General features: G+C 41.6%; 1 protein-coding gene across 4 annotated transcripts in view; it reads left to right on the plus strand.

Moving 5' to 3' along the window:
- The first annotated feature begins 313 nt into the window (after positions 1-313).
- The window catches only part of LARS2 (leucyl-tRNA synthetase 2, mitochondrial), a 170,197-nt gene continuing 144,091 nt past the window's right edge, over positions 314-26,419 (plus strand). Inside the window, exons 1-4 of one of the 4 annotated variants that reach the window (XM_005546878.5) lie at positions 314-418; positions 2,486-2,548; positions 5,322-5,576; positions 11,103-11,231. In XM_005546878.5, the coding sequence (XP_005546935.3) occupies positions 5,343-5,576; positions 11,103-11,231 (363 nt within the window). In that variant the 5' untranslated portion in view covers positions 314-418; positions 2,486-2,548; positions 5,322-5,342. Of the gene's footprint in view, positions 419-2,485; positions 2,549-2,857; positions 2,935-5,321; positions 5,577-11,102; positions 11,232-26,419 lie in introns of all 4 variants that reach the window. The other 3 variants (XM_005546879.5, XM_005546877.5, XM_065540489.2) reach the window with 3 other exon arrangements.

Raw genomic sequence — 26,419 nt, forward strand, 5'->3', positions numbered from 1 at the left:
CCCTGAGGTCTGGGCTACATCCTAGGGCTCTTTTCACCAGCTGCCGCCTAATTTACTCTGAGGCTACTAAATCAACGGCTTTCATCCGTCTGCTATAATTATCATAATTTGAGCCCCACACGTCTAGAGCTTTGCCGACGCCAGAGCGGCTGAAGGGCGTGCCAGAGGCCGGCGGGGCGGAGCCCAGGGCCGACGCGCAGACGCCCCGCCCGACCCGGCGGGCTGCTGGGAGTCGAGGACTGGGTTGCTCTCTCTCCTTCCCCGGTCCCGCCCCCTTTTGTCTGTGTCGACCGCGGACGCTATCTATAAAGTTGTTGTTTTGACAACATGGCGGCGCCCATGATGCGTGGCAGGGCAGTGCTCGCCTGAAGGTGGAAAACGAGGAGTAGAGGAGCCGCAGGCCAGAGCCTGTGAGCAGGTAAACCCCTAGATCGGGCGCAGCGAGATGAGAGACGAGACCCGGTCTCTTCTTCCTCCGGCTCGGGAGAGTCTGACTTGCTGAGGGCAGGAAGGGAAGGTGCGGGCTGAGTTAGGTGGTCCTGGAACGTTGCAGTTTCCACACTGAGAATATCTGAGATGCAGGTCTTTAGGATCTTTGAGCCACCGACCCCATTGATAGCTCTGGACTCTTTCCCAGAAAAATGCACATATACACGTAGTTTTGTACTCAAGCTCCCCTCTCCACTGCTCCCCTATCTCAGTTCATCCTTGGATCTTTGCTCCCCGGACTAGGGGTTTAGACCCAGTTGAAGGTCATCCCTTGCCTCTCTGGGGCCCACAGGTCGTTTTCACATGTTAGGGCTCCGAGGTCCTCAGAAAGATGAGGTTCCAGACAAGAAATCTGCCTGAGGTCACAGGTAATTAGTAGCTGCAAAATCCAAGATACTTACTTGTTTTCACAAAACTTGGTTTCTTTAAGATGAATTTTCCCAGGTGCATTCTTGCACTTTCTTTTGAGTGTTGTGCACAGATGCCCTTGTGTGCTTCTCCCCTGTGTTCTGTTTCTTTTTCTGCCTCCTACTCTTCTAGGCTTTTCTGTCCATATATGATCTCATTTTTGGTACAATTCTCAGGCGCTTCCTATTCTCAAAAACCTTAACCTTAAGCTCCAACTGAGATTGAGGTCAGGGTTGATTCTAAAGAGGGGTGGAGTAGTGGGAATTGATTCTTTGGAAGGATGTGGAAGAAGAGACAAGATTCTAAGCATCTAGGGACGGAACTGTAGGAGCCAGAGCTAAGGAAGAAAAGGGCCAAGTTGATCATAATAAGACATGAGCCACACCTTTCACATCGTCATATCCTCACAGCCGTTTAATAAAATGGCTGCTCCTCACTGCCAATAAGAGGCAGTCCATCAGGGCTTTGGTGGAGGGGTACTTGGAGTGGCCAAGAACAAGGCCTGGGAAGTAAGGGAAAGGAATAGGGCTGAACCCTAGGAAGTTCAGTGATGAATCACAGCCGTGAATAGTGACTATATGTTGATTCTTGTGAGTCCTCTTATGGGATTAGAATTTGAGTGGGATCTTGGGGACTCCTAACCACAAAAGATGTGAACTATTCTTAAAAAGTCTTAACACAGGTTATCAGATTACTCCCCCAAAAAGGTGGAATCAATTTATGTTCCTACCAGCAGTTATTTAAAAAATGCATATTTCTTTTTCATTTGCCAATCTGGTAACTGAACTTTCATTGTTTTAATTTGCATTTATTTGATTAGTTGTAAAATTTATCTTTTTCAGATTAACCATTTGTATGTCCTCTTTATTAACCATTTATATGTCATCTTTGTTATTTTCCTTTGCCCATTTTTAAAATTTGATTTTTAGTGTTTCTTTTCTCACACATGAACTAAGGAGTAGAATAACCTTTTGTTTTTGCAGTTTTGGTGAACATTTTCTCATAGCTAATTGTTTGCTTTCCAATTCTGTTCTTAATGGTTTTGATATACAGATATTTTACATTTTTAGCATCAGATTTATTAATATTTTCCTTTGTGAATTTTTTCATTGTTTCATTGTTTTTATACATTGTTTTATACATTTTGTTGTTTTTATACTCAGGACAGAACATCCTGCATCCTCTTAAGATTTATTAAATACTCATCTGTGGTCCAGGTGCGGTGGCTCACGCCTGTAATCCCAGCACTTTGGGAGGCTGAGGTAGAGTGATCACGAGGTCAGGAGTTTGAGACCAGCCTGGCCAACATAGTGAAACGCCGTCTCTACTAAAAATACAAAAACTTAGCCGGGCATGGTGGCGTGTACCTGTAATCCCAGCTACTCGAGAGGCTGAGGCAGGAGAATCGCTTAAACCCGGGAGGCAGAGGTTGCCGTGAGCCAAGATCACACCATTGCACGATCTCATTGCGACAGTGCGAGACTTTGACTAAAAACAAACAAACAAACTCATCTGTATTTTTATTTTGTTTTATGGTACTTAAAAAAAATTCTTATTTATTTTATTTTTTCTTATTTCTGCTTTTCAGATCGAGACCTACAGATAAAAAACATTTAATCTGTCTGGGATTTACTCCAGTTTATGATTTGAGGTGGAGCTCTAATTTTAAGTTTTTCTCCTCTTTGTCGAATAATCTATTACTATCTAATCTGCTCCTGCTTTTTTAAAAAAATGAACTTTAAATGCGTTTAAATACCCAGATCTGTTTCAGGATTCTCTAGTTCACTGGTTTATTTAAGCAAAGCAGAGGTCATTAGTGAGCCAGGTATTATGTAAACATTTTTAGAAAGCTTATTCTTGTGTAGACAGAGCAGTTTAAGTCACTGTATTTTATAATTTTGTTGTGCCCCTTGGTTTCTGTTTGAGAGGATAGCCCAGAACACTCCTTATGTGTTCTTAGGGGATGCTGTCTAGGAGAGAAATGGCAAGCACCCATCTATGTGTCTTCTGCTGAACGGCGTTCTTTGGCTTGCAAAGGTATGAAAGTATTGACTTGGCAAGAGAACCATAAAATCTGTGACTTCTATATAATTAGGGAGTTCTAATTATAGAAACCTAAGCCCTAAAAATATATGCAGTTGCCTTAAGTGTAAAAATGTATGTATATTAGGTCGGTCATATGGAATTGCTAACATTTAACCAATTTCATATAGATCAAATACCTATAATCAGATCTGTGTACTTTAAAATAGCCAAGCCCAACTAATAGAGAGTTTTCTTTTCTTTTTTTCTTTTTTCTTTTTTTTTTGAGATGGAGTCTCACATTGTCACCCAGGCTCTAGAGTGCGGTGGTGCGATCTCGGCTCACTGCAACCTTTGCCTCCCAGGTTCAAGTTATTCCTCTGCCTCAGTCACCCAAGTAGCTAGGATTACAGGTGCACATCACCATGCCCAGCTAATTTTTGTATTTTTAGTAGAGAAGGGATTTTGCCATGTTGGCCAGGTTTGTCTCAAACTCCTGACCTCAGGTGATCCACTTGCCTCAGCCTCCCGGAATGCTGGGATTACAGATGTGAACCACTGCCCCCGCCTAAGGGAGATTTTGTTTTAAAGTCTATACTTTATTCTACCCCTAAAGAAACAAGAGGTGTTTAATGCAGTGAGAATGTCAGTGACTTTGGCAGACCAACTTGTAAGATGCCCACATTATGTTGCTATCTTATGCGAGCATGGCACTCACTGTTATAAGCCCATATTGACCTTCCTGGCAACATTTGTGTTCCAGTACCTTTGTGAAACAGGCCAAATCCTAATAGAAGTTGAAATAATTTTGAGAGAATCAAAGAACATCAGCTTAGAGTGCCAGGTTTCTTTATTTCTGTCTTGTTTTGAAAAGATCTGTTTTCATCTGTTTTTTCACTGTAGCACTTCTTGAATGCTATTATGCAAGAAGGAGAAAGTTTAGGCTATTTAGTCTAACATTTATATCTTAAATATTTGTGAAATATTTGATGAAATCTCAACCCTTTAAATAGCAATAAAACATGCAACTTCTTCAATGAGGTCATTTCTAGAATTTACTTGTGGAAGAAGCCAATGAAACATTAAAATTGAATTTTCAGTCACAACTGGATATCCTGGTAGGCCCCAAACTATGAGTTGAATTCCAAAAAATAGCACTCACCATGACTACACATTATATATTTTTGTTTCTTATCTGCCTCCCTTACTGTTTGTTTCTTATCTGCTTCCCTACTAATATGTAAGTGCCATGAAAGAAGGGACTCTGGGTCAGGTGCGGGTGGCTCATGTCTGTAATCCCAGCACTTTGGGAGGCCAAGGTGGGCAGATCATGAGGTCAGGAGTTTGAGACCAACCTGGCTAACATGGTGAAACCTCATCTCCCTAAAAATACAAAAATTAGCTGGGCATGGTTGTGCGTGCCTATAATCTCAGCTACTCAGGAGGCTGAGGCAGGAAAATTACTTGAACCCAGGAGGCGGAGGTTGCAGTGAGCCAAGATCATGCCATTGCACTCCAGCCTGGACAATAGAGCGAGACTCTGTCTCAAAAAAGAAAAAAAAAAAAAGAAAGAAGGGACTCTGTTTTTGTTTACTGCTGTATCCCCAGTGCTTAGAACAATGTGTGGGCCTAGTGGTACTCAAAAATATTTGATGGTGGCTTATGCCTTTAATCCCAGCACTTTGGTAGGCTAAGGCAGGTAGATCACTTGAGCCCAGGAGTCAGAGGTTACACTGAGGTATGATTGTGTCACTGCACTCCAGCCTGAGTGAAAGAGCAGGACCCTGTCTCTAAAAAGTAAGTCAATAAATAAATAAATATTTGGTAAATGAAGGAGAAACTAAATGAATTATCAGTCTTCTAAATAGTGGTTGTTTTCAGGTTCAGCCTACAGGGTATATTTAACTCATAATATGTATAAAAATTGCAAATAGTAGTTCAGAGTTTCTGGCCCTCCTGGGAGGCCTCTATTTAGACCCCTTCTGCTATTTGAGCCTAAGGCCAACCCAACATGTGCTTGAGCTCTTCTGAGGCTCGAAGACATAGGAAGTGAAGCCTGCTGGAGAGTCCCTGGGCTGGCCTACGGGAAGGGGAGGGAGGGCACTCCATGCCTTCCATGCAACTGGTAAGGTTGTGCAGGAGCTGGCCAGCTGATGGTCTCCATTTTTTCCTACAGGATTTTTGCATTTTTGATGTTAGGGGTCACTGATCCTTTATATTTTCTATTAAAAAGTTTGTGTTTAGCTTAATTGAATTGCTAAAGTATTCTTTTCAGGGAAAGAAATCATTAAAAGAGTAAGGGGAACGCACAGGGCCATAACACTGGACTGTGACAAATGGAAAGATAGGCTCTGGGGAGGGTTTGAGGCAGCTTATAGTGTGCTTTCTGCCCTCTTTTTCAGGGCCTTCTCACCTTCTGAAGAATGGCTTCTGCTTGGCAGAGATTGGGTTTTTATGCCTCTCTTCTGAAAATACAGCTAAATGGTGGGCCAGATGTCATCAAGTGGGAAAGAAGAGTAATTCCCAGATGTACCAGAAGTATCTACAGTGCCACGGGAAAGTGGACAAAAGAGTATACATTGCAGACAAGAAAGGATGTTGAGAAATGGTGGCATCAGCGAATAAAAGAACAGGCCTCCAAAATTTCAGAGGCTGATGTGAGTATTCTGAGAGATTCTAAGAGGGTAGAGAAGAGGGGCTGAAGGTTTGGACCCTGGGGTTAGACTACCTGGTTCAAATAAGATACTAAATATGTGACCTTGAACCAAATTGTTGAATTTCTCTGTGCTTCAATTCTCTTATCTGAAATGGAGAGTGGTCATAATAGTGCCCACCTGCACTATTGGGAGGGGTAAATGGATTGGGAAGCATAAATGAGGTGATACAAGGATAGTGCTTACAAGAGTTTCCAGTGTGGTGGATACACACATAGTAATATTGTGCACAAGGTATATGGCAGACAGCAGCAAACCAGATATTCTAGAGCAACATTTACTAGGGGAAGCTAATCAAAATAGGAGCTCTACCAGATGATGGGTCCTTTGTGGTCCATTGCATGGTGGGGCAGCACACAGATTTCTGGCAAGGTCATATCTGAGACTCCAGGAGAGGCACCCGGGCTCCTCGCTGGCTGCAGGTTCTGAGAAGTAACTGCCCCTTCCCTGGCATGACCTTAGCCTCCAACTCTGTTCTGCGGCCTCAGCATCATAGTTTGGGGGATATCAGCCCTTCCACTGTTGTGATCTGGGGTAGGGTCTAACCTTGAGGTAGCAGCTACACGTGTTAGTGGACCCTTGGCTTCTGCACCAGGTGCACCAGCTCGGCCCTCTACCTGAATTAATGGTGGAAATATAATACTTGGCTGCAGCCAGTTTCCGTGGAGTGCTCTCTGTTCCTTTTCTGGGGGGCTAGCCTGCTGGGAATCAGTCTGGAACGTGTTAACCCTTACCTCTTGATATTGGTCAAAATGACAGGTGGGAGATGTGATTTGTTACATGAAATGTTTGAATCTGATTGGAGTTTTACTCTTAAATTCTGATCATATCTTTGTAGTAGTTATAATCAAATAACTTAAACTTCTATGTTTAATAAAGAGATTAGGCCCAAGGCAAGCAGCTGAATAAATATAGCTGCACAAGACCACACCTCTCTAAATTTGCCTTTTCCCCATCTCCTGATTGTGTCATCACATTCATTCTTTCTATAAGATTGGTGGTTATGAAAAATGAGTGAGGGAAGGGGAGCTATTTGTGTTAAACTGAAAGATGGTTAGAAAGAAAAATTGCTATTGAGAAAGATGTAGTGTATAACAAGTAAAATGAAATGAAAAAAAAGGGAAAGTTTGAATGTAATGCATAATTTTACAATGAAAGTTTGACTTTTACCTCATTAAGAAGTGAAAAGCCCTTGTGTCAACATCATCAGACTAATGTAACTTAATAGATTCTGAAAACAAACTCTTAAGGAGCCGTTTAATTCTCAGTGAGGACAGTAAAATTAGCTTTTTTTCCCCCTTTTGATTTAGATGATCATTTATTGACTTCCAAACGTTTCGACATTGTAGCTTATTGATTTTGTGACATCTCATCCTTAAGCATACAGTTTTTAAAAATGTTAAATGAATCAAAAGAAATTGTTTTAATAATTGGGGAGATAGCATAAGGGGCATTGTGTGTGATCCCCTGGCAGCCCCCTATCAGGGTTTGAATCAAGGAATGGCAAAGCAGAGCGAGCACTCAGTGAGTGAGCCAGAGCCTGGGCTGCGATGCTGGCTCTGCCCCAGGAAACCTGCGTGATCCAGGCCACATCATTTAACGTTTTGGATTCTGGGGCTCCTTACATTGTTTATCTCACAGAATTGTTTTGAAAATCAAATGAGAAAATGTGTGACTGAACGCATTTTACAAACGGAAGTGGTACATAAATAAAAGATACATGAAGATCAGAACGCGGTGTGTCTATCAGGAACTGAGACTGTGACGGAATGCTCGTGGATTTTGAAGCATTTATAATCGATCTCACTCTGGTATTAGATTCACTTGAAATCCACTCAAATAAGTTTTTCAAAATGGAATGTCTTGTCATCAACATAATTATTATTTAAAAAATAATTTCCATTTAATGAGCATTTAACCATGTGCCAGGCACTGTCTTTCAGTTGTTTATCTCATTTAATCCTGAAACAACCCAGCGGGTAGATATTATTATCCTCATTTTTGGAGTAAGAAAACTGAGGCTCAGAAAGAGGTTTAGGCAATTTGCCAAGACATGGCAGAGCCAGGATTCAAAATCAAATGTGTGTTTGATTCCTGAGCTCATGCTTTTTTACCCAGAAACCTTCTTTTGTCTCACCTTTGATTTATAGATAGCAAACTAATCCCAAAAGGCAAAGGAATTTGCCCAAGACATCATGGCTAGTGACAAAGCTAGGACCAGAGCTAGGGCTCCGGACTTCTATTGAGGTGCTCCTTTTACTCTTTCCTTCGCTAGGCTCAGCCACAGCTTCAGAGCGTGATCTATAAAGAGGCAGAAGTCATTTTTCTTCTAAAGTCAGAACTTGACAAAAATAATAGGACCCACTTATAAAAGCCATCCTTTCCCCATCACTTAAAATCTTAATCTCTTTTAAAGGCTTAAATTCTTACACTTTTATATAATTATGAAAATTTCCCTTTCAATCAGATTCTTGCTCAATTATAACAGAAACTCCCATCATTCCTTCTCTCTTTTCCACCCCCAGATGATAGAACTCATTTCATTGTCACAGAGGAAAATGACTTAATTCATGCAGAAAAGCAAAAGGCAGAGACAGGCAATAAGCTGAATACCTTTCTGCAGTAAACAAAAATCTTCATGCATATTAAAGACTTTAGAAAACAATACTTTTCTATGTATCTTTTATGAACTCAGATTTGGATTTTGGCTTAGCTAGTATATAATTATTCATTTGATTTTGCTATTAATTTAATCTTTATTGAACAAATGTAAAAAAAGAGATGTTAGTGAAGAAATTACAGGTGGAAAATATTTGGGGCAGGATTGTTAAATATATAACAAACATTAGTATAATAAAAATAATTTTATGTAAAAAATTTCAAATGAAAAACTAGAAACAGCTTAGATCAAGGATTTTACTGTTTTTCTAAGCTCCCGAAGAACTCTTAACAGCTATTTTCCCATATTCCTAAAAATTTCTGAAGAATAAGCCATAGGCCTAATTCATTGTAAGGAGTAAGGCATGAATTGAGTGGATAGTTTTCTTCTGATTCTGCACTAAGTAAAAGAATGGGGTCTTGTACCTCCTTGGAGGGACTTGCTCATAAGCTGAGAGGGTTATTTGCCACTCACTTTCTTAAAGACAGTTATTAAGTTCCTGAGTTCCCACCAACCCCTGAATCTCAGGTCCTCTCTCACATTTCTGTGATTTTCCTAAGAGTTATAAATCTGCAGTTTCTAATTAAAGTGTGTGACCAATGTGTTGCTTTCCATCCTGTTTGTATAAATCCATTGTAGTTGTCATTTCAGCAGTTCCAGATGATTTTCTAATTTGTATATGATCCAGATTTCTTAATTGTTCTTTTTTTCCCATCTCTTCCTTCAGGCAGCTTAACACTCCTTGGTAATTTCTAGAGGATGGGCAGCACAAAGAAAAGTTCTATTCTAGTTTTTGTGGGGTTTTTTTTTGCCACTTGCTAATGGTTCCGTTAAAGGTTTGTTTAACTTCTTTGCTGAAGGAAGTTTAAGAACTCCTTGGCAAGAATCTGATTTCTGGTTTCTTCTGCTCTACTGATTATATTTGATTTATGTGCATTATTAGTCATGCAAACACTCAGCAAACAATATTTAAAAACCCCCTCCCACATATGTACACAAAAGAAGGGTTATGAATATTCTGTTTTGTGTTTGTTTGCATTACTTTGGGGGAAGCAAATTGTTAAAGAACTTGAGTAAAGTTCTAGGAAGGGAATAAGGCCAGGAAGAAAAAAACAGAAGGCAGGAATAAATAAAACAAAAGCAGAAGTTCTGACCCTCAGTGACAAAACAGAATCAGTCACCCAGTTACCTGTTGCTCTTCCTTTCTCCCCAGCCCCTCCACCCCTGACCCCGTCATGAGATGATTTAAATTTGGGTGTGGGGAACCCTCCTATTACTTGGGTAGGATTTGTGAAGTTTGCTGGATAAAAGGTGCTCCATAGGGGCCAGTTATTAGGCTTTTGGAGCACGAAGGCCAACAAACATTTATCCAACATTTTATGAAACTCCTGCTGGTTCCGGGGGCAGGTGTGGAGAAGGAGGTGACTAAAGCACAGTTCTTACCCTTGAACAGTAGGTCCCCCCAGTAGGAGTCCATTCAAGGACTACCATCTTTGTTCACCTTACCCATTCATGTGCACACTAATGACAACATTCATCATTTTACCAGGGGAAGAATTAAGACGCCAGAAGTCAGTGATCTAATAAGGACTCACTGGCCTGTGTTCCTTCCGTTCAGATACATGTACAGTTTTCTATGTTTCTCATGACGAAGCTGCTTCTTTGGAAGCTGGAGAGTTACATAACCCTGGTCTGAGGCTGCTTATTTATCATCCCTGGAGAACAACAACCTTCTCCTTTGTTAAAAAGATCTTCTCATTACCTTCCCATTTCAACATTTTTGTTGAAAGACAGGCTGTCAACACAATGGGGAAACTCAGGACCCAAATTGGTACCTTAGGATCCTGTTGTTACTGCTAAACCTACGTCAGAATGCAGCTATAGAGAATTTAGGAAGAGACTCCATTTTTAGAGATGTTACATCTATGTGATTCAACTGTTGCTTCTTTGAATTATATGGATATATGTATGTGTTAGAGCTTCCTTCGGAAAAACAGTTCTTTAAGGCCCTAGATGGAAGCTGTCTTAAAAGAGAAGTGTTGTTTTGTTTTGTTTTTAATGGAGTAGCCATTCTTTTATTCCTTTACTTTCCTAATAATCTTGCTTTCACATTCCTCTACAGACTTGCGCTGAATTCTTTCTTGCATGAGATCGAAGAACCCTCTCTTGGGGTCTGCATTGGGACCGCTTTTCTTTCTTTTTTTTTTCCCCATAGGTTATTGGGGTACAGGTGGTATTTGGTTACATGAGTAAGTTCTTTAGTGGTGATTTGTGAGATTTTGGTGCACCCATCACCCGAGCAGTATAGGCTGTACCCTATTTGTAGTCTTTTATCCCTCGCCCCCTTCCACCATTCCCCCCAAGTCCACAAAGTCCATTGTATCATTCTTATGCCTTTGCGTCCTCATAGCTTAGCTCACACATATCAGTGAGAACATAAGATGTTTGGTTTTCCATTCCTGAGTTACTTCACTTAGAATAGTAGTCTCCAATCTCACCCAGGTCACTGCAAATACTGTTAATTCATTCCTTTTAAAAAAATAAGTTCTTAAAAGAGAAAAAAAATAAGATGTATGGGTAATTAACACTTAGAGGTTGTTTGGCATTATTTTGGACATTTGTTAACTTGAACCAGAGCTTTGAATTTTGCTTTTTGACATTTTAATTGATTTACATTCTGGGAACAGTCTTTTTAAAAGGAAACTTTTAAAATGTTAAATTATTACTTTGCGTAAAATGCCAAAATATTATGTATACATGTGGAGTTCCCAGAAAATGCTTAATAAATACTCATTGTCGTTCTTTCCTAGAAATCAAAGCCAAAATATTACGTGCTTTCCATGTTCCCTTATCCTTCTGGTAAGCTGCACATGGGCCATGTGCGTGTCTACACCATCAGCGACACCATAGCACGGTTCCAGAAGATGAGAGGGATGCAGGTAAGAACAGGTACCTGCTGGAGCAGCCCTTGTCTGCCCCACGCAGGGTCAGCATATAGTAATATGTGTTCAAGACAAATGAAGAAAACCAACTTTAGTTAAGTTTAGGACAGCTTTGAAGATGGACATGAAAAGCTCAGTGTTTCCTTTTATGAATTAGAAGATACTATAATAAAGCATCTAGGTTAATTGGGGGGCAGCTATGAGTTGAGTGTTGTGCTGGGGTGGAGATCGGGTGGGAATGGGGTGAAAGGTAGATACAAATGTGGGTAACACTGATAATCTTCCCAGGAGATGCTCACCCATGAGTAGAGAATCATTGTATAAGGAACTGAGGTCAATAGTACAAATACATATCAGTGCTATGAGTGGCAGGTGAGACTGCAAGATATTTCTTTCCATTCTATTTGTTTTTTTTCCATATTCTTTGAGCATGTATTTCTTTTTGGTTTTTTTTTTTTTTTTTTTTGAGATGGAGTCTCTCTCTGTCACCCAGGCTGGAGTGCAGTGGTACAGTCTCAGCTCACTGCAACCTCTGCCTTCCGGGTTCAGGCCATTCTCCTGCCTCAGCCTCCCGAGTAGCTGGGACTACAGGTGCCCGCCACCATGCCCGGCTAATTTTTTGTAGTTTTAGTAGAAACGGGGTTTCACCATGTTAGCCAGGATGGTCTCGATCTCCTGACCTTGTGATCCGCCCACCTCGGCCTCCCAAAGTGCTGTGATTACAGGCATGAGCCACTGTGCCCAGCAGACCATGGATTTTTTTTCTAATGGAAAAAAATAATTTTTTTAAGAAAAGGTATTTGGGGAGTAACAACTCTGGGGAGTTGGGGAAAGTGCTACTAAAGAAGGAATATCTGGGCCAGGCACCTGGCTTATGCCTGTAATTCCAGTGCTTTGGGAGGCCCAGGCAGGAGGATTACTTGAGCCCAGGAGTTCGAGACCAACCTGGGCAATGTAGCGAAACCCCATCTCCGCAAAAAATACAAAAAATTAGCCCAGCGTGGTGGCACACACCTGTAGTCCCAGCTACTCAGGAGGCTGAGGTGGGAGAATCACTTGAACCTGGGAGGTCAAGGCTGCAGTGAGTTGTAATTGTGCCACTATACTCCAGCCTGGGCAACAGAGTGAGACCCTATTAAAAAAAAAAAAACAAAAAAAACTGATATGGGCCTTGAAAGATGAGGTGAAATTTATTGTGAGAGAGGAGGACAAACACCCTTCCTTGGCTGATGTGGGCCATTCCTCTTTACCCCATTGCCTGCTTTTTAAAAAAATTTTTTTGAGACAGGGTCTCATTTTGTCACCCCAGCTGGAGTGCTGTGGTTGCAATCACAGTTCACTGCAGCCTCGACATCCCAGGCTCAACTTCTGACTCTGTCTCCAAAGTAGCTGGGACTATAGGTGCATACCACCATGCTCAGCTAATTTTTTATATTTTTTGTAGAGATGGGGTTTCACCACGTTGTCCAGGTATGTATTGAACTTCTGGGCTCAAGCAGTCCACCCACTTCAGCCTCCTAAGGTGCTAGGATTATAGATGTGAGCTACTGCACCTAGCCCAGAGCCTAATCTTTACTAGCAATCTTTAGTAACACATCATCTTTAAGATGGGTGTTGGATAATCCTAATGTCTTCTTTAACCACCTATGAAATTGGCAGTATTGAAGAAGGGCTGAGAGCATGGCCCATTGAACCAGACTGCTAGGATTCAAATGCCAGCTCTTAACACTTACAAGCTGTGTGGCCTTTGAGTAGTTAATTAATTAACCTCTTCAACACCTTGTTTCCTCTCATCTATAAAATAGGAATAAAATAGTACCTGCCCCATTGGCCTGTTACAAGGATTCAAAGAGGGTGACTATGAAACACTTAGATAGCCAGCACACAGTATGTAACCAATAAGTGTTAGCAATTGCCAGCAGTGGGCAGGAACCTGCTCACACCAGCTCCTGAGAGTCAACTATGTATATCTCTGCCCAATGTTGTGTTTATTAGTCACCTTGGTAGCTTGAAATCTGCCATTGAGGGAGTATTTACACCATGGCAATCAGCAAACCTACAAATCATGGCCTTTTCCTCCAGGGAGCCAATTGTTAATTAAACATTTACTGGAACCCCAGTGGCCATTGCTACTGTGAACTTGTCAGGGCCTATACAAATGATATCTGCTGCCTCTCAGTTCTTTATATTTTCTTTTAGCAAGGTAAGTGCATCCATTGTCATAACTGGTTTGAAATTTTATGCTGAGCTGACATTGGCTGCAAGAAGTATTCCTAAAAGAGGGTCACGTTGTAATGTCTTTGTCAGTTGAAGAGTTCAATAACTTTATACTACCAAATTCAGAGATTTATGTTCCACTTTAAGATGGCTGAGGGTGTTTGTCTCTCTGGTTTTTATCAGATGTTATTTTTCCCAGATACTGCTTTTCATTATTTCTGCTCTGTTTATTAGAAAGAGGTGGGACAGGCTGGGCGTGGTGGCTCATGCCTGTAATCCCAGTAATTTGGGATGCCAAGATGGGCAGATCACCTAAGGTCAGGAGTTTGAGACCAGCCTGACCAACATGGGGAAACCTCATCTCTACTAAAAATACAAAATTAGCCTAGTGTGGTAGCCCGTGCTTGTAATCTGAGCTACTCAGGAGGCTGAGGCAGGAGAATCGCTTGAACCTGGGAGGCAGAGGTTGCGGTAAGCCAAGATTGCACCATTGCACTCCAGCCTGGGCAAAAAGAGTGAAACTCCGTCTCCAAAAAAAAAAAAAAGAAAGAAAAAGAAAGAGGTGGGACAGAATGAATTGACTCTTTGCCTAAAGTACAGTTGTTTTTTTTATTTTGTGTATTGTTTTTGAGACGGAGTCTCGCTCTGTCACCCAGGCTGGAGTGCAGTGGTGCGATCTCAGCTCACTGCAAGCTCTGCCTCCCAGGTTCACGTCATTCTCCTGCCTCAGCCTCCCGAGTAGCTGAGACTACAGGTGCCCACCATCATGCCCGGCTAATTTTTTGTATTTTTAGTAGAGACGGGGTTTCACCATGTTAGCCAGGATGGTCTCGGTCTCCTGACCTCGTGACCCACCCGCCTCAGCTTCCCAAAGTGCTGGGATTACAGATGTGAGCCACCATGCCTGGCTAAAGTACAATTCTTTATCTCACTGGGATAAAGAATCTAGTTGTGATTCTTTAACTAGATTTGTCTGAATTTTTTTTTTAGCTTATGCCAACTTATTTCGAACAATTAGTGAGTGCAGGCAAATTGCCGACAGTTAAGTTTTTTTTTTTTTTTGAGGTGGAGCTTCGCTCTTGTTGCCCAGGCTGGAGTGCAATGGTGTGATCTCGTCTCACTGCAACCTCTGTCTCCTGGGTTCAAGCAATTCTCCTGCCTCAGCCTCCCAAGTAGCTGAAATTACAGGCACCCGTCACCACACTCAGCTAATTTTTTTTTTTTTTTTTTTTTTTTTTTTGAGACGGAGTCTCACGCTGTTGCCCAGGCTGGAGTGCAGTGGCGCGATCTCGGCTCACTGCAAGCTCCGCCTCCCGGGTTCCCGCCATTCTCCTGCCTCAGCCTCCTGAGTAGCTGGGACTACAGGCGCCCGCCACCGCGCCCGGCTAATTTTTTGTATTTTTAGTAGAGACGGGGTTTCACTGTGGTCTCGATCTCCTGACCTTGTGATCCGCCCGCCTCGGCCTCCCAAAGTGCTGGGATTACAGGCTTGAGCCACCGCGCCCGGCCTAATTTTTGTATTTTAGTAGAGATGGGGTTTCATCACGTTGGTCAGGCTGGTCTCAAACTCCTGACCTCAGGTGATCCGCCCGCCTTGGGACAGTTAAGCTTTTACAGCAAAACTGTACATTTATGATAGGGTGCAGGGAAGCCTGTTAGCAAAACAGGTGGTTGAGGGCGTTGTAGGTGGGATTCTAATTTCCTTGGATGGGATGAGATGTTACAGAGGAGGCTCAAGGCAGAGCCCCAGGCCCAGGGGAACTGGTACCCTTGCAGGCAGCTCAGACCCAAAAGACAAGGAGTCCTCCTACCATATCTGAAGCCTAAGGTCAGGCTAGACCCAGAAATTGAACAACCTGGATTTGAACCTACCAGTTTCTAGCCAAGTGACTCTGCAGCGTCATTTAATGTCTCTGTATCCCACTTTCTTAATCTTTAACATAGGGATAACAATACTTTATTCCTCACAGGGTTATGAGGATTAGATGAGCTAGTGCTTGTATCTGGCACATAATAATCCCACAAGTGATAGCTGTAATTATTATTTATACTGATCTGACTCCTCAGAGCTGCTTAGGAAGGTGATTTGTCACCATTTAATAAATGAATCCTGCAATTCATAATATCCATCCTGTGGCTTGATTTGCTTCTTATGGTTGAAACCACTATTTGTTATTTGGTTGATGGTTTCTTAGTCTGTGTGATCAGCAGATACCTAAGGTTGTCTTTTTGTTTCACAGTTTCAGTTGCTGTGTTTAAGATGACAAGCCCTCTTTTCAGGGTGTTCTCTAGGTTCTCCTGAAATTAATTTCTTATTAATTTTCATAATTCATATTTAAGTCACAGCATCTCAGATACAACCACCAAATCTGGTGAAAACTTGTCTGGCCATTTTTAAGTGATGTGGCAAAAGAGAAACAGAAATCTTTGTTTCATTGTCAGTAATGTGAAAGAAAGTCTGTTGAGCTTCCTTGTCATTTTAAAATCTTTCCTGCCTAATGTCAGGCTTGGTCCCTGAGGTTGAATAGACTTGGACTCAAGTTAACTTTAACGATCCTCACTCTAAGCAGGGAAGGAATATCTAATCTGGGACTGCCAAACTGGGTCTGCCACATGTATTGATTAATTCAGTCAGTAAATAATCATTGAGCACCAGCTTTATTCTTGAATGGAGATATATGAAATAGTTCTAAGGCACACTAAGAACAGTATTATCTCTGCCTCCCAGGTTCAAGTGATTCTTCTGCCTCAGCCTCTCGAGTAGCTGGGATTACAGGTACACGCCACCACACTTGGCTAATTTTTGTATTTTTAGTAGAGACAGGGTTTCACCATGTTGGCCAGGCTGGTCTAGAACTCCTGACCTCAGGTGATCCGCCTGCCTCGGCCTCTCAAAGTGCTAAGATTACAGGTGTGAGCCACTGTGCCCAGCCAGTCCTTGCTATTTTTCAAAGTCCATTTAAATTCTTTCTTCTACCATAAACCCATCCCTCAATTCTCCAGTTCACATTTGTTATGAAATAATTTAGCACTTATAGTCAGAACCACAAACTAGGGAAGTCTATATGTCTTCCACATGTTGTTTTATCTGCCCAATAATATAAGCTTCTCAGCAGCAGGGAAGGTCTTTCTAACTTCTTTTGTGTTAGCAGGTCAAGTTTTTTTTTTTCTTCTTCTTTTTTTTCTTTATACAAGATGGGGTCTCGCTATGTGGACCAGGCTGGTCTTGAACTCCTGGCCTCAAGCAATCTTCCCATCTTGACCTCCCAAAGCACTAGGATTACAGGCATGAGCCACCGCACCCAATCATCATGTCAAGTTTTTAATGGTCAAATGTAACTAATATGTTTTTAGGTCTACAACCTATAAGGTCCTTTGTTCCCAAGGAGTTTATAATCTGATAAGCCTCAACTGTTTGTGAGTTGATTGATTCAATGGATGTTTTTAAAAGCATACAACTCCTTTATTTAAGTCTGGACTAAGTGTTCATTGTGCATCTATAGCGCAGAATAATATTTCTCAAACTTTAGAACTCACATATCCCAGTGACAAAATCCTTGGGCTCAAGATTGGTAAATATTGAATTAAAAGTTAAACTGTCATTCTAGGTGATTACTTGACATTTAGATGATTATAAATACAAAGGCAACCCCAGACACCCAATTCATGTGCTAGTTCTTGGTGATCAGATTTACCTATCAGGAAAAATTAGACCATGCTGCTGTAATAAAAAATCCCCAAATCTCAGTGGCTTAAAACAACAACATTTCATTTCTTGCTTTTGCTACATGCCTAGCAGGAGGGCTCAGTTCAAGGTAGTCAGGACCTGGATGATGGCTGTTCTTACCTCAGTGAGTGCCTCCCCATCTCTGTGGCTGGGAGAAGGAGGTATAGTGAATCCCCACTGGCTCTTAAATCTTCCACTTGGACTCAACTCACTTCCACTGACATGGCCACATCCAACCTCAAAGAGGGTAAAGAATATTCCCACCATGTGCCAGGATGGTGAGGAGGACCAAAATGTTTGTGAACAGCTCCAGTGACCCCCACCTAAGGTGATCTAGATGACCCAGAATATTCTTATCTTGGGTAATCTTTTTAAAAATTATTGATGTAAAAGTATACATTTAGAAACCATCAGGGAGACTAGCAGACCTCTCAATTGGAGCCTGTGGAATTTGAGAAACATTGCCCAGAGCATGAAGTTGTTGCCATCAAGTTTAGCATCCAACCATTTATGCTCTGTAAACATTTCTCTGTGTGTCCGTGATTCTTAAACCTTAGGGTGCGTAATGATCCCCTGAGGAGTATGCTAAAAAGGCAGGTTGCGATATAGTCCAGGGTGAGGCTCAGGAATTGGTATTTAAATAAGCATTTCAGGTAGTTCTGATGTAAGTGCTCTCCCAGATTTGGCACTTAGATGAATGGGATTGGATGCTCCACAGAGCCAAATGGACATGGTTCTCTAGGTTCAAAAATATATCCATTGAAATGAGAAGAATGCTAAAGGTCACAAGCAGCTGAGCAGACACACACAGATTAGATGTGGACTGTGTATGTGGAGGGGCAGGTGGTTTGGGGGTGATGAATCAATTAGGAAGCAGGGGGTTCGTCAAAGCAGTGATGATGTCTGCCCTACCCACATCATGGATTTGTTGTGAGGTTTGTGTATGAGATGATCACTGAGAAAACCCTCTAAAAACAATATGCAATTTTCAAGTGTAACCCAATTAATAGTAGCAATAAAAAGAGAGTCCTGAGGTTTGGATGTTTGAGCAGGGGCCATTTGAAGCCAGAGATAAATTATTCTCTTTCAGTAATCAGAAAAGGCTGTACTGCCAATCGGTTTCTTCTTAAACTCATAGAATGCCTGATGACATATTTAAAACTTAGCTCCATATGGTGATTTTGTTGTGTTTTCATATGTTGTATGCACAGATGGCTGGAAAATAAAATTCCCCACCTCCCACCTCGGCTGGTCTCCCTAGCACCTTCTGGTCCAGAAGCCGGGTGATAAAAGCATCAAGGTGCCAAGTCCCCCTCACAGAGTTGGGCTTGGACTAATTTGTCTCAGGCAAAAAGCCACCAGGCATTGCCCAAGTAGAGGAGTTTTCTGCTTGGGCCTTTTTGCTATTCACTGCGGAGGAGGAAGAAAATTGAGGCTATGTGTCTGGCAGCTGCATAATCATAATGTAATTATCCACAAATATCAGGAAGCAAGGGAAGTTCTTAGCTAGTAAACGGTAATGTACATTCCATCAGTTTTCAGTTTGCCAGTCAGTCAACAAGTGTTTATGAAGTGCCCGGAGAGTGCATAGCATGGCATTTAGTTTTCAAATTTGCAAATCTCTGTAGCATCTGAAAGTAGATAGTGAATTTCCAGGGCCTGTTGTCTCAGATGTCCTTCGAAGGAGAGAACGAACTGCTGGTCCAGTGCCTTGATTGGAAACTGGCTGATTTATCTGCCTGACACATCCCTCCACGTTCCCAGAGGAGGTCTCCTGCTTTGGGCCTAGGTACTGTCATTTGGTTTTTATAATCTGAAGTATTCACTTGATTTTTATCCCCAATCTGTAATAATGGTGAGTTATTACACTTGCTAAACAAAATTAAATATTGTGTTTCTCATTTCTTGGAAATCAGAAGTGTTGAACATACTCCAAAGACACCACGACACCCTAAAAATAGCAGTTTTTGGAGAAGCAGTAACCATAGTTGCTCTCAATTAGAAGCTGAATTGGTTTCAAATATAAAATTTTGTTTTGATGAAAGGGAGAGAAATCTGGTAATCTCTAGGGAACTGGTTGGCCCTTTCATAGTAACAGTTACACTGCTTCCCTCTCTACTGGGAAGGCAGATGACCAGCTGCCTGGGCTTCCTTCTCTTCCATCTCCAAACTCTACTCAGTCTTACTTCTTGTGTCGGATGACAACTGTATCTTGCCTCTTTAAAAATAATTCCTTCTTTTAAAAAATATATTTTAAAATTGTACATAAATGTCCATATTCCCCCTATAAGAAAAAGAAATACAACATAGATAAGGCTGTAGTCCCCTTTGGGCACCCATTTCTGCATCAGGCCCTCACACCAGGCAATAACCTCTGGCATTTTCCAGGTTATATGCCTTTAGAGCCTTCTCTGTATGTTATATGGAACTGTGTTTTTCCTGCCTCCCTTTCTTCTACTTCTTCTAGTTTGCTTGCTGTCCATCCTGCCTGCCAACTCCGAGACACAAGGCTCACCCTGGAGCAGGGCAGGGGAGGACAGAAGGCCCCGCCAGGGTGTGCCATGGCCATGTGATTGCTGGGCCTCGCCGCCTGGCCAGGGCTCTGACCCCTGTGCTTTTGTCATCAGTATCTCCTGGTCTTCCATAGTAATAGCTGGCCCCCACTTCTCTCTGATCTCAGAGTGAGGCAGGTGATGCAGTCCTGTTAGTGTTCTTGTGCTGGTCCTTGACCAGTTTGCTGTTAGATCCGTCCCTTGCTTTTTGTATGGCAGAAGGGCTGACTCCTGCAGGTCAGGTTCCCAAGCTGGCCCCCTCCTGGTTTTCAACAATAGGAAATCCTGGTAACATTGGAGGACAGGAGAAAGGGAGAGGCCAGGAAATTTCTCTCTCTCTTTATCTCTCTCTCTCTCTCTGCCCTGGTTTGGTCTTCACTAATCTAGTTCCATCTGGGCAGTCCAGCCTGTTTGAGCTTCTGCAGCTGAGATCAGCCTTTGGGCTTTCTTACTTTGTCTCTGCAGTCCAGAGATTGTGGTAATGTCCTACCCTTCCAAATTGCTAGGTAGATTCACCCATTTCCTTGGCTTCCCACTCAACTTTAAATACATAGAGTATTTGTTATATGAACCAGGTGGAAATGATCCTTTTTCAGACTTTGGAAGTTTATTTTATGGATTTCCAAGTTATAGCTACTGGCACTTTTTCTTGATTCCATCTCTGAGTAGTATTACATTTATTATTTCAAAATTATCATTAGTCTTCTGCCACCCTCTGTGATGTCATATTCCTATCTTTCCAAATTGACATGATATATATTTCAAAGTATATTTTCAGTAGATGTTTTTAAAAATAAAATATGTGGAAAAAATGTTCTGAAGCTGTAGAATGCACTCATGTCCAAGAAGTTAACTTCTAGAAAGTTGAGAGGGTTCAGGTGGGCTCAAGCATATAAATAGAGATGCCAATAATTTATTTTTATTTTTATTTTTTTAGGGAAATTGCCTAGTTAGCACATGTGAGCTGTAAGTTCAGTTCAGTTCAGTTACTTTTTCAACTGTGGATGGATTAAAATAAGTTATGGTGATAGAAAGAAAGGAATTGAAATTTTAAAACCTAAAAGGAGAGTTTGGAGTTCTTCCCAATGAATGGACAGTCTTGGCCATAGAGAAATCAAGGGCATGAAAGTGCACCATGTATCTAGAGGTATTTGATCCGAACAGTGCACGAGACATGTACAAGGCTTGCAAAGGAAGCACCTGACCCATTGTCTTTCACGTAAATAGGCCATAACAACTTGACCAAAAAATAGAAGCTGCTCTCTGTGGGGGAAGAGACAAGCTTCAGTAGTTTGTAATCCTGTTGTAGGTCTTCACTTTGTTTCCCCCTTGACAGTGGTGAATCATCTTATAGAACAAAAGTGAGTTTTGCACTTGGTCACTGGGCTGTGGGAAACCCAGGGTATAGAAACAAAGAGACTCTTTCCAATTTTGTGGAAATTTGGCTCACAGAAACATTAATTCGAATGCTCTGGCTCATGGTGGGAAGAACAATTCTGACTTCAAGATGCAAAAAGGCCTTCCCACAATCTGATTCTGTTAATCTCTCTAGGGCAAACATTTGCTTTTTGTTAATTTTTGGTAAGAATCTGAAATATTAAGAAACTTTAAGATTTTTCTAACTTTATTTTCATAGACAGCTTAGATAACATGTAAGCTAAGAATATCTTTCCATGTTAATTCTATCTGAAAACAAAAATAGAAATGAATAAGTATATTATGTAAATCTAGGCTGGTTTTTGTGACAGTCTCTGTATTGCCTTTATTTAAAAATATGGACGGCACCTAACAGAATGTTAATAGGCAGAAACATTGAATTGGTGCCATTTTGGCAGTTCTGACAAAGAAACCAAGTGGTAATTAAGTTTCTCCCCTTTCTTGTGGAACAGTTACACAACAGTTACATTATTCTGCCAGTGACACAGCCCTAGGAGAATTTAAAGCACAGCTGGAAGCTGCTCAGGTGTTGTCCTTGGAAGTATTGCAGAACTTTCTAGTAATACTGCCCATATTCCCAGCAATGGATTCTTTCTTTCTTTTTTTTTTTTTTTTTTGCTATTGAAATTTAAATAGAAAAAGAGAAAGAATTGCAGAACTTGGTAGCAAATAGGGAAGAATGTTTGTCATCTATGGATCAAGCAATATTGAAGTGAAAATTGTAGCCTAAACAGTGTTTTTGTTTATGATTCTTGTCTACCATGGACTGAAAACCCAGCTTAGACCAGCTTAAGCAAAAAGGGAGCCTTTTTTTTTTTTTTTTTTTTTACAGATCCTGAAACTCACAGAATCAAAGGAAATGTAGGAGCTGGGCCCACTGGGTATTGGGACTAGGTCCTTGAAGTACACCAATTTCCCCAGTCTCTCTCCATTTCCTATTTCTGCTTCTCTCCACGTGCCAGCTTTATTTTCTCAGACATTTCTACAAGCTGGGGGGCAGAGCCACCTGAAGCCTTTATGGCTTCTGATCAAGGAGAAAAGAGAGTCCTCTTCTCCTCCAGCATTCTGCTTTACTCCATACAAGCCTAGAGCTGTCTTGGGAAGGATTCAGGCACTTGCCTCTCTCTGTAGCGAGGGGGATGGGTTTTTAAGATTGGCAGTTTGCACTAACACTGTATTAAGTTGGATGCAGAGCAGTTTCCTAGAAGGGGAAGATGCTGTTTGAGAGGGTGAAACACTTTGGGCCTGCCACATTTAGTAAGAGGAAAAGAGACCTCAAGTCTCGACTGGATTGGGATATGTCCAGTCAGTTTCGTAAAACTGCATAGAATAGATATACTAAGGGAATGTTAGAATTTTTAGAAAAGACATATATGCACTGCGGGGGTTTAACCCCCAGACCCTGACCTAGCAACAAATGAATAACCTACACTGACACAGATATTATGCCTGTCAGTCTGGCTGAGCATCTGGGCCACTTACAGACTCCAAGGAGAGTGCTGTAAAGACTTGCAGCCGAGGTCCTGACTCACTGGCCCTGCTAGCATTTATTCAGCATACATTTAATGACAAAGGCTTTGAATAAACACCACTATAGGATAATTGACCTGGTTGCCAATACCCGGAGTAGAGAGCAATTATGGTTGCTCAAAGGTTGATCAAAGGTTGGTCTTAGGACCACATGAGTAAACAAGCTATTTAGATAAACTATTCTACATTCCTTTATATCTACTTTTAAGCCATTTACTCAAGGATTAGGCTGCTTTCAGCCATAGCCCTATCCTGAGACTTTTGCAAAACCTTCCAGCCTTCCAAGAAGATTTGTATCTATATCCTATAACTTCATCTTAAAGTTTTTCCCACCAGCCTGACTGAACTCCCACAATGCATACGTACATATTTTGTACAGATGTCCCTGATATAGTGTTAAATGAAAAAAGCCCATAAAATAATGTGTATAATCATTTCTATTTCCTTTCTCTTTTTAAAATAATCTTTTTAACTTTTAAAAAAAAATTTTATTTTAGGTTTGGGAGTACATGTGCCAGTTATATAGGTATAGTCATGCCAGAGTTTATACCTAGATTATTTTGTGACCCAGGTACTAAGCCTAGTACCCAATAGTTATTTTTTCTGCTCCTCTCCCTCCTCCCACCCACCACCCTCAGGTAGGCCCCAGTGTCTGTTGTTCCCCTTTGTGTCCGTATGTTCTTATCATTTAGCTCCCACTTGTAAGTGAGAACATGTGGTATTTGTTTTTTGGCCTGCATTAGATTGCTGAGGATAATGGCCTCTAGCTCCATCCATGTTGCTGCAGAGGACATGATCTTGTTCTTTTTTTATGGCTGCATAGTATTCTATGCTGTAAATGTACCACATTTTCTTTATCCAGTCTACCATTGATGGGCATTTAGGTTGAGTCTAAGTCTTTGCTATTGTGAATGGCGCTGCAGTGAACATACGTGTGGATGTGTCTGTATAACAGAACAATTTATAATCCTTTGGGTGTATACCCAGTAATGGGATTGCTGGGTCAAATGGTAATTCTGTTTTCAGCTTTTTGAAGAATCCCTACACTAGTTTCCACAATGGTTGAACCAATTTATGCTCCCACCAAGAGTGTGTAAGCATTCCCCTTTCTCTGCAAAGGTTCTATTTTCATGAAAACAAATAAGCAGGCTCCTATGTATGTGTACATATGTTTGTATATATGTATTTGAGTGGGGAGATAGATGTGGAAGGAAACAAAGGCTGGCGTTATTGGTCACATCATTGACGAGTAGTGACCAGGAGTTAAAAATCAACTTTGCCTTTATCACTGTATTGTGCCATTTCATTTGTTAAATTAAGCTTCTATTATGTTTGTAATTTGAAAAAAAATCAACTTATATAAAAAGAAAAGCAGCCTATTCTGACTGACCTCAGGATGGGTGTGGATGCAGGAATTGAAGATAGTAGCTTGGGATCATCCCAGCCTGGAAATCCAAGGTGTCCCAGATTCCCAAGACTGGGAAATGCAGCATAGGATGTGGCAAGCCAGCCTCCCCTGGGGCAACAGCAAGCTTGAGAGGTCCACAGGACTGCTTGTTCACTAAGCACATATCCCTTCCAGAAAGCAGTTATGAGTGGGTCACATCCACCACCACCTTCAATATGGCAACGTCTACTGTAGGGCAGAGTCTTTGCCTGGGGCAATTGGAAGCAGGCCCCGTCCTTCCAGTGCGCAGATGATTGCCTTCTGCTGATGGACTGCTTCTGGTCCAATCAGCTGTGGCAAGAACAGCCGGGCGGCTTTTAATCGAAGCACCTGATGTCAATCATTAATTATTCAGGAAAGAAGAACTGCTGGGCCTCTTTTACTGAAAAGGGGGCCAAGTACTTGACTGGCCCTTTGAGCCTGCGTGGTCTGTTTGGTTTGGGTAAGAACTTCCAATGCCTAGCACCAACTTTCTGCAGAGGCTTGTCAGAAGTAACACACCCTTAGGAATGTACATGTATGTGTGAGGATCTGTGTGAGATTCAGGTATTAATATCTTCCATCCTCTTGTCAGAAAGCAACTATATTAAATGTGGCCAAAGAGATGGAGGCTGAAATTGTGGCAAGGTAATCAGTGATGTGCAATGCTGTGAGATGCTCAAGGTCAAGAAAGCAGACAGCTGCAGCGGCCACAGCAGCAAGTGCTGCCGTTTATTGGGTGCCTGTGCTGTGCTGGGCACCATGCTAGATGCGCCACGGACATCATGAACATATCATGCTCCGTAATTCAAGGTGGCTGCTTTCAGTCACCACTTACAGTTGAGACTCGGAATAAGTAATGTGCCTCAGGCTCCACTGATAGTAAATGGGCAGAGTTGGATTTAGGACCTTTACCCTCAACAGGCTCCTGGAGAAAAAGCCTTTGTTAGCATTTCCTGTGCACTAGCCAAAGGAGTAAGAGCAACTCTATTTTAGAGAGAGGGTCTCAGTTCTTTAGATGGAATTGTTTCATCAGACTACTAAAAAACAACTTAAAAATATTAATGTGCATAATGGAAGTATGCCTTTAAGGTAAGTGACTCCAACCACTGGAAGGGGTATGCCTGTTCTCTTATTGCTGCCTTCTAAGACAGGTGCTTAGGAGAGAATAGATCTGGTGACTGGGATTGCAAGATGCACCTAGGTTGGGACACTCTGAAGTGTAAGTGCTTATGGGACCTGAGGCAGAGGTGGCCAGTGGGTAGTACTAGTGTGCACCTTGGAGAGTCCTTGAGCTGGACATAAAGATGGAGGAAAACTCCAGGTGCTCATATGCAGGTGGAAGTGTGGTTTGCTGCAGTCTTTCTGGGAATGTCATTTGGCTGTATATGTCAAACGTCTTAAAATTCTTCATACCCTTTTACCCTGTAGTTGCACTTCTAGAAATTTTTCTAAAGGAAATGTTAAGTGTATATACAGATTTATGCCCAAGAATGTTCATCCTGGCCTTTTTTTATAATGGTAAAAAATGGAAATAACTTTTAGGAAAACAAATATAGCTGGCCAAAGCAGTCACTAACAGAATGCATTGATAGCATGTACAGTGAAAAAACAGGAGATAAAAATACATATATAAATCATATATTCTCAATTTTTAAACATTGGATACAGATTTACCACATGTAACTGGTATGTATGGCTGTATGGTAGAATAACAGGTGAGTCTCATTTTCTTCTGTTTTTCTCTACTTACCAAATTATGGTGAATATATAATTATGGAAGAAAACAGGACCTATTTCTTTAGTTGAAAATGTCCCATTCTAATATGCGTGTGTGGTGAAGTGGTGCCAGTAAGTGCCTCTGTGTATTCGTCATTATTTTAAGGAAATGTGTGTGAACATAAGCCCAGCTTCTCTGCATGATCAAAAAGCAAAGTAAGGGACCAGGGGCAGTGGCTTATGCCTGTAATCCTGGCACTTTGGGAGGCAGAAGGATAGCTTGCATCCAGGAGTTAGAGGTTACAGTGAGCTGATTGTGGCGCCACTGCACTCCAGCCTGGGCAACCAAACAAGACCCTGTCTCTTAAAAAAAAAAAAGGCAGCAAAATAAAAACTTACCCAGGTTGACAGCCCATGAACTTGATAGGACAAAAGAGGGTCAACTGGAATGGGCTGTTTTCTGTAATAGAAATATCAGAGTCTTCTTGGTCAGTCCTTCCCCACAGGCAGGCTTCGGAAAGAAGTGGCGTCTGTGACTTTGTGGCTGGATTTAGTTTCAGAGAATGGCAGGGGACTG

This window comes from Macaca fascicularis, chromosome 2 (assembly GCF_037993035.2).
Source record: "Macaca fascicularis isolate 582-1 chromosome 2, T2T-MFA8v1.1".
NCBI lineage: Eukaryota > Metazoa > Chordata > Mammalia > Primates > Cercopithecidae > Macaca > Macaca fascicularis.